General features: G+C 35.3%; 1 protein-coding gene and 1 pseudogene across 13 annotated transcripts in view; one reads left to right on the top strand and one right to left on the bottom strand.

Annotated features, from left to right (window-relative positions):
* Positions 1–20,198, bottom strand: part of ERBIN (erbb2 interacting protein) — a 104,801-nt gene that overhangs the window by 49,219 nt on the left and 35,384 nt on the right. For all 13 annotated transcript variants that reach the window (XM_019744011.3, XM_019744042.3, XM_019744072.3 and 10 more), the window contains exons 3-5: positions 18,072–18,189; positions 2,711–2,789; positions 1,095–1,184 (exon numbers count right to left, since the gene is read on the bottom strand). In XM_019744011.3, the coding sequence (XP_019599570.2) occupies positions 1,095–1,184; positions 2,711–2,789; positions 18,072–18,189 (287 nt within the window). The remainder of the gene's footprint in view (positions 1–1,094; positions 1,185–2,710; positions 2,790–18,071; positions 18,190–20,198) is intronic.
* LOC109453235 (large ribosomal subunit protein eL15 pseudogene) lies at positions 13,571–14,235 on the top strand (annotated as a pseudogene).

Genomic DNA, 20,198 nt, shown 5'->3' with positions numbered 1-20,198 from the left:
TCCTATAATACACATTTTATTCTTTCTGGGTAGCCCCCCCCCCAAAAAAAAAACACAACAACAAACATATATATATAATCGACATATAACATTGTATTAGTTTCAGGTGTACAACATAATGATTTGGTATTTGTATATACTGCGAAACGATCACAATAAGTCTAGTTAACATCCATTATCATACATAGTTACACATTTTTTTGTTAAGAGGACTTTTAAGACCTCCTCTCTTAGCAACTTTCAAATATGCAATACAGTATTATTAACTATAGTCACAATGCTATACATTCTCGTGACTTATTTTTGTAACTGGAAACTCGTATTGTTTAATCACCTTCACCCATTTAACCCACAACCACTTCTTACCCCTCACATACCCACAGAAATCAGCAATCAATCTGTTCTCTGTGTCTATGAGCTTGGGTTCTTTTTGTTTTTTCAAGATTCCACATATAAGTGAGATCATATGATACTTGTCCTTATTTTTAGATCTAAAGATGACTATATAATTAACATGTAGCTGGATAGCACTTTCTCTAGCAATTAACTTAAATACAATAATAATCTGATACCTAGTATTGATTCATTTGTTAATTTGTCTTTTCATTTAAAAAAAATTACTCAGGTGTTATGACAAAACTGTTCTGCGTTCAGATACTGGGGGGTGGGGGCAGCAATGGCGTACACCCCAGAAACACATTTTCTCTTCTCCAGAATTTTGATTCCAGTGGAGAAGATAGATAAACCAATAATTAGACCATTTTCAAATGTGATAAATGTTAAGACTAAACCATTACTTATTTCAAATATACAAAAATTACCCCAATTTAAACTTTGTATTTTGCAATTTTTTTCAAAATTGATTCAAGTCTTAAATTACTTTTTCCTTTTAAATTTTTATTGCTTATTGTTTACTTGGAAAAATAAATTCAAAGTAAATAAGTTCTGACGAAACTATAAGAATCATAATGCTTAGAAATAATTACAAGAGGAGCCTATGACACTGTAATTAATAGTATTACTAAAGCAACTTGCAGTTTTATAAACTTTACAAGAGCTAACAAGAAAAGGTTTTAGAAGAAACTATAATTTACCTGCCAAAATTAGCTGGCAAGAACTCAAGAAAAGCATCATTCAGATATAACTGGGTTAGGTTTAACAGCTGAGAAAATCCATCAGGAAGCCTATATAAAATATACCAGAATTTAAATTAAATTCACATATATAATTTCAGTCTCTTATTAAAATCTCTCTAAGAATCTAACATGTTCTTAACAGATAATAGTCCCCTCTTTACTTTTATGAGTGATTTGCAAATTGAACTTTGTCTTTTACAACTTAACGTATTTCAATGCTTGTATCTTTATCTCTTGTAAAAATGTAGTGAGGCAATGTTTGTCTCAGTAAGATAAAATCTGCACAAAATTGTGAACTATGAATGAGGCACAATACACAGAAATGTATTTATGACATCCATAGTCCCTCTTGAAATTTGCCTCAAATAACATCAATCCAAAGGACTAGGTAAGGAACTCTAAACCTTGACAGCATTGACTCTTGGGGCTGGGTCTTCTGCGTTGCTGGATGGTTAGCAGCAACCCTGGACTCTACTGACTAGAAGCCAGCAGAGGAGCACCATGACAGGCTGTGAAAACCAAAAACGTCTCTAGAATTTACCAAACAAACTTGAGGGCAAAGTCGTCCCCATTTCAGAACCACTGGTTTAGACTATTTTCAATTTCCACATCTGGCCACTAAATAATCAAATAAAGATTGTACAATTTTATAATGAGCAAAAGAGAATATTAATAAACTCAATGACATTTTAAGGCCATATAAGAACCTATATATATTAGCTTTACTTTTATTCCCTCTGATTTACAAAATACAGCTCCAGAACTTGATGCTAGAGCAATATTTTCAGATGAAGATAAAGTATCTTTACTGGATTTTGTATGTTTGTCCTGGATTTCACCAAGTACAAAATTTTCTTGCAGTTAGACTATCAGTCTTTGACTCATCTTCTTTCTCCCCTACATTCCTCCCTCTTACACAGCAAGTAAAGCAACACTATGCTTAGAAAAACTCATTAAATACAGTATTATAATATATGAAACCTGGTTTCAGCTTAACTATACTAAGATATGTTTCACTCTATTTATCGTTTTTTTCACCACTTCACTTTTGCAAAATATAACAGCTTTGGTACCAGGAAAGTGTTCTGTTTATAGCTAGTACCATCATAAAAGAATATATATGACCTCTATTATATGGTATAACCAATCACTTGTTTCTTTTCCTTTTCTATTGTTTTTCTCTTCTTGACCTTTCATTTTCTTTTACTATTTTCACAAGTTTAAGTATGCCACACATTTGATTTGCAGGTGAACACTCTCTTATGTTGTGCAAGTATGAGAAGGAGACCTGGCTAGTTTCATTTGTGACATTATCTATCTGTGAAACCTGGAGCAAAACACTTGCATTACCTGTTTGAATGTCAAATTTACTGTGGCAAAATATGGAGTTGGAAAGATTATTTAAAAGGTTCCTTTTAAATCTAAAATTGAAATTTTATATAGATTTAAGATTGACAATAATTGTTCATTAAAATATAGAAAGTAATATTCTATTACTATTTCATAATTGCAATATTCTACCATAGGTTCATAGTTATTCACAATAGTAATTTATAATTCAACAGAGAACTTACTTGGAAATAGGGTTCACACTGGCCTCCACAACTGTTAAAACTTTACAATTTTTTATATTTTCTGGAAACTCCTGTATTCCTAAAAAATGAACAAATAATTAATGATCAAATTAAAAGAATCTATTACAGAGGACAAAGTAATAACAATAGCAATAACTGTGTACCTTGGAAACTGGAAATTTACCAACTGAGCAGATCTAGACAACAACATTAACCAAACAGAACTACCTCCTCAACAATTTCTCTTTTCTCTTGCATCTTTTGTTCATTTGCCTCTTCATAACTGCTAATTATCTTGATTAGTTTTACCTTCCTTTCCATCTCTTAGCTCTTCTGAAAATTAGTGTTTTCTCTATCTGATAAGGACACACAGAGATGCAGAACATAACAGTCTTTCTGCTTTTTTCACGTAAAAAGAAGCACCAATTTTGTAATTCTGGGCTCCAGACTGAGCTGGCCCCTGATATATATAAAATAACAAAGCTGAAAGCAAAGTTGAAGCTAGAGAGGTGGAAAATCCACATCACACATGCCAGTGGCTATGCCTGAAGGCAGTTGTATACCAATACTTTTGTTAAATACCAGAAAAAAGTTGTGACAAGTCATATAACAGTAAAAGCTTCTAAGTACTTATTTTTATTTCTGTAACTTGTCTTAGCAAAAATATAGTAACAGTAATTTATGAACAAGCAATAATCCATACACCAACTTCAAGTAGCACTGTTGTATTCTAGACTAAAGGAATGCCAATTAATAACTTTTTTATTAAATGTATTGGGGAGACATTGGTTAATAAAATTACATAGGTTTCAAGTGTACAATTCGATAATACTCGTACATCATCTATATATTGCATCGTGTGGTCACCACCCAAAGTCAAATCTCCTTCCATCACCATATATTTGACCCCCTTTACCTAATCTTTACCCTCTGGTAACCACTAAATTGTTGTCTATGAATTTTTGTTTGTTTCTTTTCTTGTTCATTTGTTGCTTTAAGTTTTATATCCAACATAATTAATAACTTTTTAAATATTCCAAAACTTCTGTGTTTTTAAGACCCCATTCCCTCCACTAACTTGATATGATTATTCAACAGAGTTGACACTAGAAGATCATTTAACCCTCTCTCAAAAGATTTCATCACTGTATGATTCTAAGCAAGTTTACCACAGTGCCAAGTATACAATTTCAGGTGATGAAAAATAAATAACGCAAAATCACCAACTGGCAAATACAGTAAAACTGTTCCATCAAAACTCATCAATGGATGCTAAAATTAGTGGGTAAAAAACTGCTGTGAAACAGGGTGCTAGTATAGTTTCAAAGTTTCTCTCCAAAAGATACTTATCATAATAGAAAAAAAGTAACTTTACAGTGAAGAAATCTCACAGGCACCACCTTAAACTGCTTCACAGTTAGTATCACCAGTCATCATCATGCGACACCTAATGTGAGGTGCATTGAGAAGGGATGCAGTATCACTGCTGTCACATTCTTGCCAAAAACACACAACCTGAATTTAATCATAAGCAAACATCAACTAAATCCAAATAAGGGAAATTGTAAGAGGCCAGTAATCTTCAAAACTGTCAAGTTGAAAAAACAAAAAGTTACAAAGGAAGACTGAGTAACTACCAGATAAAGAGGAGACCGGAGACCTGACGGTGGCTGAGTACCCACACCTACTACAATTATTACCACACACACACACAAACTGGGAAAATCTGGATAAGACTGGGGGACTGTATCAATGCTAATATCTATATAGGTCTAGAATATTTCAAAATGCTACCATTGGGAAAAACTAGGTAACGAGTACACAGGACCACTCTGTAATGTTTCTTACAACTGCATATGAATTGACAATTATTTCAATAAAAATTTCAATTAAAAAAATCTGGGTTTAATGATACCGTAAGGAAAGGTTTTTATTATTACTGCTGTTATTACAAATTCAATTTCTCTAACAGTTTCAAAATAATTCACTGTTTTCAATTTCAGTTTTAGGAACTGTCACTTTTGCTGGAATTTATGGAGTTCACGTCACTCTTCAAATCAGGAAATGTAAACACTGAGAGATATTTAATGATATTAAGGAATTACTGTCAGCTGTTATTTTTTAAGTGTGATAATAGTAAGAGGGGTTTCATCTTGAAATACTTATGTATGAAAGCTTGTGATTTGCTTAAAATAATCAGAAGTGGCAAGTAGGAGGTACAGACGACACTACAACATATTGATAAATGTTGAAGCTGGTTGAGAAGTACATCAGGTTTATTGTATTCTCTCTGCTTTTGTAAATGCTGAAATAGTCCAAAACAGACTCAGAGAAAACACAGAGAATAGGATTAACAGATAAGGACTTTAAAACAGCTATTGTTGTTAAGGGGAACAAAATGAACAATATGATGGGGAGGAAAAGGTTAAATGTAAGAAATAAATGGAAACTTTACAAATGAAAAATACAATATCTGAAGGAAAAATGCATGGGATAGAATTAAAATAAGATTAGACACTAAAGAAGAAAAGCTAGCCAGACGACATGGCAAGATAAACTAGCCAATCTGAAACATAGGGGGAAAACAGAATTTAAAAATGTGAACAAAGCCCAGTGATACATGAGACAATATTAAGCAGGCTAATATATAGAAGTCTGTTTAGCAGTCACCACTAAGTAAACACACTCTTTAAGGAGAGAACCTCTGCCTCTCTCCTTCACTACTGGAATAGGACATGGCACCATAGTTATTAACAACGTTACTAGATACTTCCAAATTCCTCTCCAGAATAGCAATACCAATTTTTATATTACAACACCTATTTACACAAGATCTTGTTGACATTTGACATTGTCTTTATTTTTTTGCCAATATAAGGGGTGCACCAGAAAGAGACATAAATTAAAACCATTTTCCTGACATTTTCTAGTGACACTGAATATATATTTTTGTTTACTGATCATTTTTATTTTTTTTAACTCCCTGTTCACTGAAGTTTCCACTGGATTACCTTGTAATTATTTATAAGCAGATTTTGAAACACCAGTATATCAAATGTTTTTCTTACAGCCTGTCATCTATTATTTTTATTTATATATTTTGTTATGTAGAAATTTCGATCCTTTATTGCTGTGCTTTTTATGTTAAATCTTTTCTACACCGAAGTCATAAAAATATTCCGTTATATTTTCTAATAGTAATTTTTTTGTTTTTCATATTACTATCCTTAATCCATTTGTAATTTTAGTATATACTGTAAAGTAAGTCTATTTTTACTATTTCCCATATAAAAACATTGTGCCAACACTCATAAAGGCTTTGTCTTCCTTATCCCATTGATTTAGAGAGATACTTCTGTCATACTGCAAATTTTCACATGGTTGTATTCACGGACACTCTTTTCTGGACACTCTTCTACTGATCTATTCCATAGTTTTGTGCTTTTCCTCCGTTTGGTTCATACTGCAGTTTGTGTTAAATTCTTCTCTAGGAATGTGTGATAGATTGATTACATCAGTGGCCTCACTCCCTACACAACTCTGCAAAGTGATGTTCCAGCTCCTCCCATCAAAATGTTAAGTATAAGGTCCCTAATCCTGCTTCTGGGCTCAGTCATCTGTTCTGCTTTGGCCAATGAAACATTAGCAGAGCTGATGAAATCAAGTGTTCAAAAAAGCCCTGGATAATTTCCACTAGCTCTCAGGTTCCTCTTCCCGTTTTGTGAGAACAGGCCTAAAATGTCCGGGCTAGCCTGCAGGAGGATGAGATGTACAGCAGTCATTCCGTCTTCCCAGCAGAGGACTCCCAGAACTTCAATTGCAACTATTGTTATGTAGTTTTATTATTAAAGTTTATCACTGGTACAGACTGAGCTGCAGACTTCCCCTCCTTTCTTTAATCTCTAGAATAGTCTTTATAATTTAGGGATTATCCCATCCCATGAAGGTTTAGTCAAACTTGTCCCTACATAAGCCTCGTAGTTTTTCTGACTAATAATTCAATTCAATATTGTATTCATTGGTCTTTTCAGTTTTCTACTTCTTGAGTTGATTTTGGAAATTTATTTTTCATTTCATCTAAGTTTTAAAATTTAGTGGCTTCATAGTGTTCATTCTTTGTCTTTTGAGTGAAAAGTAATTTTGAAATAAAATGATGGTAATAGGGATGTGAGAGATGTTGCTTTTGGAGGGTATGAGGGACAGAAGAATTTTTTTAATGGCAAAATAAAAACTTGAGAACCCTATTACAAGTCCCAAAATTGGAACCACTAATCTACAAAGCTTTTCTTTTTCCTGAACATTTAACAAAAACTCCAATTATAAATTAATTGTTTACACAATGAATCACTTCATTGTATCTTAGTATCTGTGTAGTTCTTATATTACTGCTAATAGGCTGACTCAATTCTCTAAGTGTAATCACATGCAACTAGAATATTGGACCTTTGTACAACAAACACTTTGCTAAATTTGACTTACCCACCAATAACACCACCCATATTTTTACACTAATTTTCTTCTTTTCTCATTATTTACATACAAAATATTTAAGGTAACTGAATCTTCTTCTTTAGGAAGTTCTTATAAAAGTTCTTCAACCTACAATTTGTTTCAAGTGATAATTCTATTGAAGATACATTAAAATAACTCTCCTAGGATATTAAAATAGGACCCTTTGCTAAATTGGCTGTATTTTTTAATGGGGGTGGCTGCAGGTCTAAGGGATATCTGGTGGCAACTCAGGGCTCTCAGGGCAGATGTGAGAGACATGGAGGAAAAGGGCAAAACAGGAAGCAGTTTTGAATTATGAAAAAGATGCTATAAACTTTTTTTTAAAATCACTTTATGGACATATTTCATTTCTTTTAGGTAAGCACCAATGAATGGAAGTGTTAGTTATATGTCTACTGATATGGTGAATTACACTGATTAATTTTCAAATATCAAATCAACTTTTAATGGCTGGAATGGGCCCAACTTGGTTGTGGTGTATAATTTTTATCATGCACTTTAAAAAAAACAAACAAACATTCCACATGTACAGGGAGGGCCGGGGGAAGAACATTTTATACCAGTCTCCTTAACACCCCCCATCATTTTAAAACTTATCTAAATATCTCATTTCTTTGTCTTTGGTTAAAGTCCATAAAGTGTCTTAAAATAGTCTATATAAAAGATATTATTCCAAGAGGTACAATATTTTTTGTATATGATAAAGTCTACCTAAGGAGAAAAAGACCAAAAAATTATAGTATATTCTACTGATCTAAAATTATATATGGAGAGTGCATAATTTCAAGAATTCTATATTAGACTTCTACAAGTTTAATATTTAATGCAAAATAATGCTTATATCATCTTCCACAATACAAACACACACTTCAAACTAAGTAAAATGAAGCAGTAGATTAGATATTACAAAACATGGTTATCCTCTTCATATAACTGTTATTAGGTACAGAAGAACTCTTTCTATACTGCTGAGAGAGAAAATACTTCCTGACATATAGGAGTTGGTCTGTTACTATCAACTAATCGTGGTCTTACTATGAACTAGCTGCCTGGCATTCAAACGGAGGCCTTGGTATTCTCCTGTTGAATTAAAACAATTTCACAGAATGTTGACAGCGAACCAGGCTATTCTTTGACTATGACAGATCAAGGCAAAAGCAAATTTGTACTCATGTCTGAACAGAGATAAAATATGAACATTGTTCAAGCCACAAAATACCAAACAACCTCCCTCTAAATTAATGAGTGACTATTTCTTTACCAATTACAGCTTTAGTCTTGCTATATAATCTGTCCTATAAATAATTATTAAAGAGTCCCAATTAAAGAATTACTCCTATTTCTTGACAGTTTCTCATCCACAGCAAACCCTCATATTCTTAAACCCTCCCCCAAATCACAAAACAAAAGCCAAGTCCTATAACAAGCTTTTTAACACCCTCCGAGATTCCCCTTCAGTCCCCTTGGGGTTTCTGCCTGCAGCATCAAATAATAAAGCCAAATTGTCCAACCACGCGTGAGTTCCTGGTGATCTCTGCTTGGAGAGGGCATCAATACTGCAATATCCTAAATGTAGAATGTAAATTAATAGTGCTTCCTTACTGTTTCTGCACTTTAAAGCTATGGTAATAAATAAACAGTACAGAATATAACACTGAGTTCCAGTCAAAACAGTCTGAACCAGGAATTGAAAACTCGAATAATTATAATGACCAGGGGATAAGAGATTATGATTTGGACTAGGTACAACACAGGAGTGGTAAGGACTACGTCAGGCACAGTGCGTGCACACTGCTTACCGTCTATAATACTAACACACTTGGCAGTAACCAGTGATCACTGGTCTAAATAATTTTAAAGTTCCAGGTCAGTTTAACATACAGTTTTTCTTCTTTCATTATCTTAAAAAGTAAAAAAATCAATGTATTAAAACAGCTGAACTTAAACAACATTAACTATTAAGCAAATTAGCAATTTTAGAAATTTTAAAACACAAGGGAAAAATATAGTGACTTCCCCAGCAATCTGTAATTTACCTGTCATCAATTTAACTTCTTTGACCAGTTTGTCCCCAATCATCAGATTTTCTCAGGTTCAATGAACTGCTTTCTGCTTTAACCACAAACTTTCAATTCATTCTTCCTGGGTTTTTTGACTCAAAAAAAGGCCTTATTTAACCTCTTTATAATTCCCGTATCAGATAGAAAGATCTGAGCTACTCTTTGTGGTTTCTCTGCCTTATAATTCCTGGCTTTTTATATAGGAAAGTTAATGACTATTATATATAGTCTTCATTTCTTTTATCTCTCCTCCCCACCAGCTTTCCCTATCAACCACTTTGCCAGAATGTTTAATCATCATCCCTATTAGTCTTCTCAAAAAGATAGGCTATTTGAACACAACAGATGATAATTTCTCTAACACAGATTGCTATTTGCAGTGGCTTGGGATAGTAGCTTGATGAACTTTTTATTTCTTTAAAAAGTTAACAATAAACCAAAATTTTAAACATGAAAGTGAAGGGCAAATTAAGATTCATAAATTAACACTCCAGTTTTATCATAGAGTGCAAATGATTAAAAATGAAGTCTTTATGAAATAAAGACAAATAGTAATATCTTAAATTTATACACCTCCTATACACAGAACAGTCCAAAATGTGGTTGGTAGTATCATGAGGCAGGCAGGGAAGTAGTAATATTAATAATATTATATATAGACTAGAATTAGATTAATTTACTATATATAAAAAACAGTAAACAGAGAAGCAATGTTTATAGTTCAATTCCTATTCCTAAAAAAGTGTTTTAATCACTAAACCATATTACCTGGCCAGTTGAAAAACACTGGAAGGACTATGCAAAACATTAGAAACTAAAAAAAATCTAAAAGTAAAAAATCTTAAAACAAGTGCTCTTAAATAAATATAGCTTGCTAAAACATAAATAAAATATGCCACAATGTTTCCTGCCTCTTCCAAGCAGGGAATACAGCTAATGAATATGAAGACAGTATCTGGCACATTAAAAAAAACACCTAAACGGAGAAACTCTAGAGCTTAGATAAACAATTATAACATCTTATTCAAGATTTAACATGATTAGATATTACAGGGTAAAAATTCAGGAGTAATCCAATTTTCTCACTCAGAACCTAAGATAAAACTCTCATCAATCTCTAAAATAGTGGTCATCTGAATATTATTATAAAAATTTTAATAATTTCAAAATCTGATAACTACTACTAATGTTTACTAACCTTTCTTTAATACTTGGGATACAGTAACATTTGATATGTGGCAGTTTATGAATAATATCGGGCTATACTATTCCATCTCTTACTAATTTTGCATATTGCCCTGCTTGTCTTTTCCATTTTTTCATTTAGCAATTCAGCAATTACTTCTTGACCACCTACTATTTTGTGTCAGTACTCTAAAAGATGGGGAAACATTGGTGTACCAGAACAACATTCTGACCTAATAATGCCTCCTTATGCATCGAGACCTTTCTTGACATTCCTAGGTCTAGGATGCTCTGTGCTACTACTTCCTGATGTATATTCTTCTAATTCCCTTGTTTCATTTAGCAACTTATCACGCTATAGAACTAATGATTACTAATGGGTTCCACTATTAGGCTGTCATTTTTTGGCAAGCTGGGTAGGAACTATATTTTATTAATCTGTATACACTGGATGCTAAGTGCCTGATACTCATTCTAAAATTTACAAATGTCTACTTCTCTCTCACTCCGAGGTAAGCTCTTAACATTTTGGAATATATCTTCCACTTTCTTCAATGTACATCAAACTTAACAAAGACTGTCATCCCAGGAGACCAATGACCATGTCATTTTACTTCTCATTACTAATTGCAATCCTACCTCCCAATAAAATACTTGGTACAGAGTGGTCACTCAATAAATATTTGTCGATGTTCAATTCATTTATAACATTGCATAATATACATATTTTTTTACCCTTTAACACTAGTGTAGATATTTCATATCAGTATGGATGGAGCTACATTAGGCTCTATTATCATGGCTATATCAAACTGTGTAATCAACAACAGATGTAACATTCCTGGTCAAGATGGCAGGATAGGTAAGTGCTCTGCTTCCATCCTCTCATGACTACATCAAAATTACAAATGAAGTACAGAACAAGCACAACTGAGAATCGTCTGAACTCTTGCTGAACAGAAGTCCTATAAGTGTAAGGATATAGAGAAGAAGCCACGTTGAGACTGGTGGGAGGGGTGGAGAAATGGAGAAGGCTGGTCCCCAGGCCAACCTGTGGCAGTTGAAGATTGGGAAAGATGTCTTGGCTGTGGAGGTCTGCCCTGGGGATGGTGGGGAGAGGGGTACCAGACCCACAATGGGCTCCCCAGTTCAGAGTCCCAATGCCAGGAAGAGAAGTCTCCATAATTTCTGGCTATGAAAACCAGCAGGATTGTGGTTGATTAGGACAGAAGGCAGCTGGCATCCCAGGAATTCCTACTGGGGTGTCCATACATGGACTTGCTTGCTAGTGGATTTGCTTGCTCTGGCCTCCAGCACTGCAGCATCAGCTTGAGAAATGCCATGGACATATGGGAAGGAACTGAATTGTCTGGCTTCAGAGTGAGAGCTGGAGGGGAAGTTTTTTCCCAGATAGAAGTACTGGCTGAAGCTACTGTTCATCTGTTGAGTTGTCCCCCCACACAGTGTGCAGACACAGATAGCCATCATATCTGAGTCTCCACCAACCTGGCTAACACCATTCGCCCCGTCCTGGTGAGATTCCATGAGACCCCACCCCCACCAACTTGCAGGCCCACCCAAGCCGCTTCCAGTGGCTTTTCCATATAAATGGCCTCATGCTGCAGACTTTTCTAAAAGCTCTTCAAGGTTCAGATACCCCAAACAAGATGCACCTGGCCTCGGTGTGCCATGTACCTGTTGCTAAGCAGCCCCCAGCACCAGTGGTAACCGACCTCAGTTCACAGCTCAGCCTCTCCCAGGTACCTCCAAGCCCAGCACAGATGGAAGACATCTGTGTATCACTTTGTAGCTCATGCCAGGTGGTCCGGGCAGGGCACAGGTAGAAGCTGAACTTGGCCTGTGGCAGGACAGTGCAGGAGCACCACCAGGATACCTACAGAGATGACACACCCAAAAGGCAAACTGGGCAGGCACCAGGGCCCCACTAAAGTGAACCCTGCTCCTGCACAACTTACTCCACTGTAGTCACACAGCTAGTCCTCACAACTAATCAGCCATAGGGTCTATCTCTCACGCTGGTGTACAAAAAGCAACTAAGGCTTAACTACTACAGAAGGCCACACACAACCCACACAAGGGACACACTTGCAACACCTGGCTCAGGTGACCAGGGAGACTGTCCCACTGGGCCCCACAGAACACCTACTACGTAAGAACACAAACTACGTAAGGCCACACTACTATGACCATGACCCATAGCAGCTCTAACTAATACACAGAAACAAACACAGGAAGTCAGCCAAAATGGAGAGACAAAGAAACATGTCCTAAATAAAAGAACAGAACAAAGCTCTAGAAAAAGAACTAAACAAAATAGAGACAAACAATCTACCAGATGCAGAGTTCAAAAACAGCGTTTATAAGTATGATCAATGATCTCAGGGAGAGCTACAAGAGATAGAACTTCAAATGAGAACCAGTCAAAAAGGAAGAATATATAACTGAAATAAAGAATACATTAGAGGGAATCAACAGTAGATTAGACGAAGCAGAGGTCTGAATCAGTGATTTGGACGATAAGGTGAAAACATCCAATAAGCATAGCAAAAAGAAAAAAGAACCCCCCACAAAAAAAAATGAGGAGAGTTTAAGGGGCCCCCCAGATGATAACAAGTGTACCAACATTTGCATCATAGGGATACCAGAAGGAGAAGAGAGAGGGCAAGGAATTGGAAAATGATTTGAAGAAATAATGACTAAAACCTTCCTTAACCTGGCAAAGAAAACAGACATACAAGCCCAGGAAGCACACAGAGTCCCAAACATGAACCCAATAGGCCCACACCAAGACACATAATAATAAAAATGCCAAAGGTTAAAAACAAAGAGAGAGGCTTAAAAGCAGCAAGAGAAAGACATTTATCTACAAAGGAGTTGCCATAAGACTGTCACCTGATTTCTCAACGGAAACTTTGTAGGCTGGAAGGGACTGGCACGAAATAGTCAAAGTAATGAAAATCAAGTGCCTATGACAAAGATTACTCTACCCAGCAAAGCTATTACTTAAAATTAAAGGAGAGCCTTTCTGTCTGGCTGCAGCCATCAGGTAAGCCAAGATAAGCACTTATAAGTACATCAGGAAACATGGAGGAAGAAGTAGCCTGATGTAATGTGGTTTCTTCTCAGGATGCACTGTTGGCAGTACCACCAACGCTCTGCCCTTCACAGGGCCCTCTGCCTCACCCGGCCCGATAAAGCATGCAGGCTGGGATACAAGGCCAAGCAAGTTTTTGTCCTATATTGGGTTAGTGTGAGCTGTGGTGGCCACAAATGCCCAGTTTCTAAGGGAGTGAGCTATGAGAAGCTTGTCAATCACAGTGTTAACCCGCTAAAGTTTGCTTGAAACCTTCAGTCTGTTGGCGAGGAGCAAGTTGGGGGCCACTGAGGGGCTCTGAGACTCCTGAATCCTTACTGGGTCAGTGAAGATTCCACATACAAATTCTTTAAGGTTATCTTCATTAATCTATTCCATAAAGCTATCAGACGGAATCCTGACACCCAGTGGACCACCAAACCAGTCCACAGCAAAGGGAGATGCAAGGGCTGACATCTGCAGGCCAGAAAAGCCATGGCCTTGGAAAGGGCCACAAGTTCCACCACACTATTGGTGGTTCTCACCGTGCAGCTTGGAAAAGGCGCAATACTCTCCATCTCCACCATTACCGCTAATACGAGTAATGTTTGTAAAATGCTTACCTAATAAACAATTCAGGACAGTCATGTTTGCTTAAAAGTGTTCTTCGTCTCTTAAAACTAGTTGTCTGCAGATTGTTTTCATGAATGCATTGTCAAATCATGAAAGTTAAAGTGTAATAATGTTTGAAGACTAAGTGATGGTCTATTTTGTTTCTCATAACATACTTTTGTCTTTGCTTTACCTTAATAGGGAGTTTATATGTCAGTGTTTAAAATGCTGCTTGGCATAATAGGTGAAAAATAAATTCCATGAAAGAGGAGTGTAGAACTAGCAATGTAGATTTGCTGGTGCCTATGATGAAACTTATAGCTTTATTGGGGTAATGCAATGCTGTTGGTTTACTCTCAAGGGGTTGTGTTTTGGAGTTTGGCAAGGACAAACATTTTAAATTGAATTTTGCTTGGAAATGTGAAGGATATACTAATCCATTCTCATGATCATGAAGAAAAATAAGTTGACTATGGGGCTCACATTTTTTGGATTTAACTCAATATTCTGTTTACATAACTGCTGGTTCTGAAAGGAGAAAAGTTTAAAAGAATGCCACCATTATCAGGAAAACTGAACAACCCTGTTGCAGGGGAGTTCTCTTACAAATGAAACGAATCCTAGTTAACCTACACAAAATTGGCTTGGTCTCCACAATACTACTATTGAAGTTCACAAAAGGTGGAGGCTGCTGGTTCAAGCCCATGATTCCATGTGACCTGTAGAATACTGAATTTCATGCAAAGTAGTCAGTAATGGCAATTATGCTGTTGTATACCGAAACTGAAGGAAATTGAATATAAAGTAAATGAGAAGAGAATTATTAGCCTTAAGGTTGTTGTGTTAATTTGTGACCATTATGAGCTCTCTAGCCATCTTAAGGGAAAAACTATGGTTGGCTTTATTTAACACGTTGCGAACGGCAGGGTTTAAATCCCTCATAAAAATCCACTCAGAAAAAAACAAAGATTCTCGTGATCCGTACGCAACGTGTTACGAGCACTTCATTGTCTTATTCAATCAGTCTTACAAGTTATCTTGGGTCAACCTACTTGATCCATTCCCATAAGGCTACTGAGAAAAGTCATGTACTTGGTGTCAATACGACATGGTTTCCAATGTAACCTTATGCACTGTCTAGTTATTTTTTTATCCCTATTCAAACTACCCTCAAAATCCCTACCCGTCCACAAAATTTCCAGGCTGTCAGTTGTGTTCACTTTAATGTTAAAGCACACCACCACATTCTGTTTGTCTCATGTTTTCGAATAGACTGGACTTCTGTTTCCCAGAGTGAACTAACGTGTGTAGGAAATACAGAAGAGGAATTGCCCCAATTTCTAATTCTGTGCTTGTTGACTTAAGAGTAGGTAGTTTGATTCCAAAGTCTAATTGCAGGTTTCCTTCAACCAATTTTTCTATTTTCTTCAGGGGTCTTAAAAGGCTCAGTTAAATGATTTCCAGAAAACATGTAACAGACTCTTAAAACCTTGAGACCTAAATTCCTTTCCACTCAAAAATCTTAAACCATCTATTTTGTGTGTAAAGGTTGTTCAACTAAAGGAATAAATGTCTGTTAAACTAATACATACATATATATATATATATATGTATATATACACACACACACACACACACACACATATATGTATATATATAAAATAATATTTATATAATTATATAAATAAAATAAAATTGAAGGAGAGATAAAGAGCTTCCCACACAAGAAAAAGCTAAAGGAGTTCATAACCACCAAACCTGTTATTACAAGAAATGCTAAAAGGACTTCTTTAAGAAGAAGAAAAGATCAAAAACATGAATAACAAAATAGCAGTAACAACCTATCTATCAACAATTACTTTCAATGTAAATGGATCAAATACTACAATCAAAAGACAGAGTAGCTGAACAGGTAAGAAAACAAAATCATTACATATGCTGCCTACAAGAGACTCACTTCAGATTAAAAGACACACACAGGGGTCAGCCCGGCCCGGAGCTCACGCGGTTAGAGCTCCATGCTCCTAACTCCGAAGGCTGCTGGTTCGATTCCCACATGGCCCAGTGGGCTCTCAACCACAAGGTTGCCAGTTCGATTCCTCAAGTCCTGCAAGGGATGGTGGGCATCGCCCCCTGGAACTAAGATTGAACACGGCACCTTGAGCTGAGCTGCCACTGAGCTCCCGGATGGCTCCATTGGTTGGAGCGTGTCCTCTCAACCACAAGGTTGCCAGTTCGACTCCTGCAAGGGATGGTGGGCTGCGCCCCCTGCAACTAGCAATGGCAAATGGACCTGGAGCTGAGCTGCGCCCTCCACAAGTAAGACTGAAAGGACAACAACCTGAAGCTGAACGGCACCTTCCACAACTAAGACTGAAAGGACAACAATTTGACTAGGAAAAAAGGCCTGGAAGTACACACTATTCCCCAATAAAATCTTTTTTTAAAAAAAAGGAAAAAAAAGAAGACACACACAGACTGAAAGTAAAGGGATGGGAAAAAGATATTTCATGAAAATGAAAAAAAAAAAAAAATGAAAAAAAAAAAGCCAGGGTAGCAACGCTTATATCAGACAAAACAGACTTTAAAACAAAGACTATAACAAGAGACAAAACAGGACCCAATAATCCCACTTCTGAGTATTTATCCAAAGAAACCCCAAAACTGCTTCGAAGGGACATGTACATCCGTATGTTCATTGAAGCATTATTTACAATAGCCAAGATATGGAGGCAACCTGGATGCCTATCAATGGATGAACAGATAAAGAGGTGGTACATATCTACAATGGAATATTAATCAGCCATAAAAAAGAATGAAATCTTGCCATCTGCAACATCAATGGACCTAGATGGTACTGTGTTGAGTGGAGTAAGTCAAAGACAAATGCCACATAATTTCACTTATACGTGGAATCTAAAGAACAAAATAAATGAACAAACAAAACAGAAATAGACTCATAGTTACAGAGAACATTTTGATGGTTGCCATGTAGGAGGGGAATTGGAGAATGGGTGAAAAAGGGGAAGGGTTAAGAAGTACAAATCGGTAGTTACAAAATAGTCATGGGAATGTATAGCATAAGAAATATAGTCAATAATCAGTAGTAGTGTTTCCCCCAAAATAAGACCTAGCCGGACAATCAGCTCTAATGCATCTTTTGGAGCAAAAATTAATATAAGACCGGACATAATATAACATAACATAATGTGGTATAATATAATAATATAATACCGGGTCTTATATTAATTTTTGCTCCAAAAGATGAATTAGAGCTGATTGTCCAGCTAGGTCTTATTTTTGGGGAAACACGGTAAATATCCCTGGTGTCAGATGGGGTACTAGACTTATTGGGATAATCACTCTGTAAGTTATATAAATGTATCATCACTATGCTATACACCTGAAACTAATATACTGCTTGTCAACTGTGATTGGAAAATAAGTTATTATAAAAACACAATGGACACTTGTTACTACTTCCTTATTACAAACAGGGCAGTGAATATATGTATTAGGTTGGTGCAAAAGTAACTGCGGTTTAAAAGGTTAAAATTGCAAAAACCACAATTACTTATGCATGAACCTAATAAATATGTAAATTTAAGGATATATGAATATGCACATACACACGTATCACAGCATTTTAATTAAAAGTCAATTGAAATTTTCTATACTTACTCTCTACCTTGCTTTATGTTCTCATAGATCACATATATATATATATATATATATATACACATATATACATATATAAATTTTATATCTATTAAAGGTAATACAATAATACATTATAATCTGACATTTTAATTTTATATTTTTATTTAATACACAACCGTAATCTTACTAATGTAACATGTTCCCAAGTACAAAAAGTTAGGGAGAAAAAAAATCTTACCATTCTTGCTGACATCCAGTTCCCTGAGATTAATGAGATTTGCAATAGATGCTGGTAATGCTGTTAAATCATTGTCTGGCAAACTCAGTTTGTGTAGAGACTGACAGTTAAAAAGTTGCTATTGAAACAAGGGAGGAAAAGATTTTGATTACTTCTTAACTTTTCTTAAATATTTCATTTATTAACCTTTATACAAAGAAATATTGTAGTGTCATTAAAACAATGAGTTATACCTACACAAATACTAGAAAAGATCTCTTATTGTTTTATGCTATTGAACTGCTCATAATGATTTACATCCTCACACTTCTGCCCTGAGCAAAATGCACTTAGAGAATGAAAATAAACATACAATTATATTCTGTTGATGCAGTATAAAAATAAGGGGCTGTTAAATACAGAAACTTTGGAGCTTATGTTACAAGCATCTTTATTCCAAAATAAATAGTTATATTAATTAAATTCAAATAAGTACAACTGATTTAAAATGACTCAAAATAGAGCATTCTGATTTGGGAGGACAAAATAAATAAGGGGGGGCAAATATAGTTAAGCTAAAATCACAACAGTAAAATGTGGCCTAAAAATGTATTTAACCAAAAGCAATATGTTAAGGGGTCACTTCTGTCCATGCCACAAAAACTGTATGGAGCACAAAGAATATTTAGGGCAATGAAAATACCTTTGTATTTTCTATAATACTATAATGATGAATACAGGTCATTATACATTTGTCCAGACCCACCGAATGTACGTCAAGAGTGAAGCCAACGTAAACTACAGACTTCAGATGATTATGATTTTTCAACGTTAAGTTCATCAATTGTATACAGGTGCACCACTTTGGTGGGAGAGGTTGATAATGGTGGAGGCCACGTATGTTTCAGGACAGCGTAAGTATATGGGAAATCTCTATACCTTCTCTTAATTTTGTTATGAATCTAAAGCTGTTCTAAAGTCTTTAGGAAAAAACAAAAAACAAACTTGTCAGAATGACAATGAATAAGCCCTATTTAAGGACATTCTTCCAAAAAAGAAAAATTGTTAGGTATGATAAGTGATTCAGTTATTTGCACTATCATAGCAAGCCACAATTCCAAGACTGAGATCCTACCGGTTGTGATTAGAGAAAAGGACTAATCTTACCATGTTTCCCCAAAAATAAGACCGGGTCTTATATTAATTTTTGCTCCAAAAGACGCATTAGGGCCTATGTTCAGGGGACGATATCCTGAAAAATCATACTAGGGCTTATTTTCCCTAGGTTAGGTCTTGTTTTCGGGGAAACACGGTAGTCTTCCATGATCTCTAGAAGAACTAGCTAAGGAAGATAAACTATTAAGTTGGTAATTGCGGTTTTTGCAATTATTTTTAACCTTTTAACCCGCAATTACTTTTGCACCAACCTAATATTTGCTGAAGAACAACATATAAGGAAACAGTAAATTACAAAGCACCCTATTACAACCCAGGGAAGTAATTCATAAACATGCAGCCCATAACCTTTAAAATTTTATCCATAGCCACATAGACTTCTTTACAATTTTGGATGGCACTGGCTTTCAACTTTTTTTTACTAATGGCCACCAGAAAAAAGCCTTTTTCAAAACCCTACCATCTAGTATGTATGCAACAGACACATAAATCTAAACCAAATTTCATGTAACAATGGATACATGCAACACACTCTATTTTCTATTCTATTATAGTACAGTTGCCAGATAAAATACAGGATGCCTAATTAAATTTGGATTTCAGATAAACAACAAATAATTTTTAGTAAATGATTTATATATTGCATAACACATTTATACTGAAAAATTACTTGCTGTTTATCTCTAAATTGCAATTAAACTGGGTGTCCTATATTGTTCATATCTAAACTTGCCAGTTCAAATCATAGCTTGTTTTTGGAAATGCCACATATAATAAATTGATTTTTAAGCCACCAATGAGTATATACCCACAGTTTGAAAAACACTGCTGTTTGGGTGGTAAACAGTTCTAACAATTAAATTAAAGCTATTGCACCTTTCCATTAAAGAAAATTGAACAGAAGATAAAGAGGGATTAATATTTAAGGTAAAAAAGTAGTCACAGAAAAATTTTATTTAAGAAGTTGATAAT

Source organism: Rhinolophus sinicus, chromosome 3 (genome assembly GCF_057876585.1).
Source record: "Rhinolophus sinicus isolate RSI-liver-muscle chromosome 3, RSI-T2T, whole genome shotgun sequence".
In the NCBI taxonomy this organism is placed as follows: domain Eukaryota; kingdom Metazoa; phylum Chordata; class Mammalia; order Chiroptera; family Rhinolophidae; genus Rhinolophus; species Rhinolophus sinicus.
Note: the sequence above shows the minus strand (reverse complement) of the source record. Positions and strands in the feature narration are given on the sequence as shown.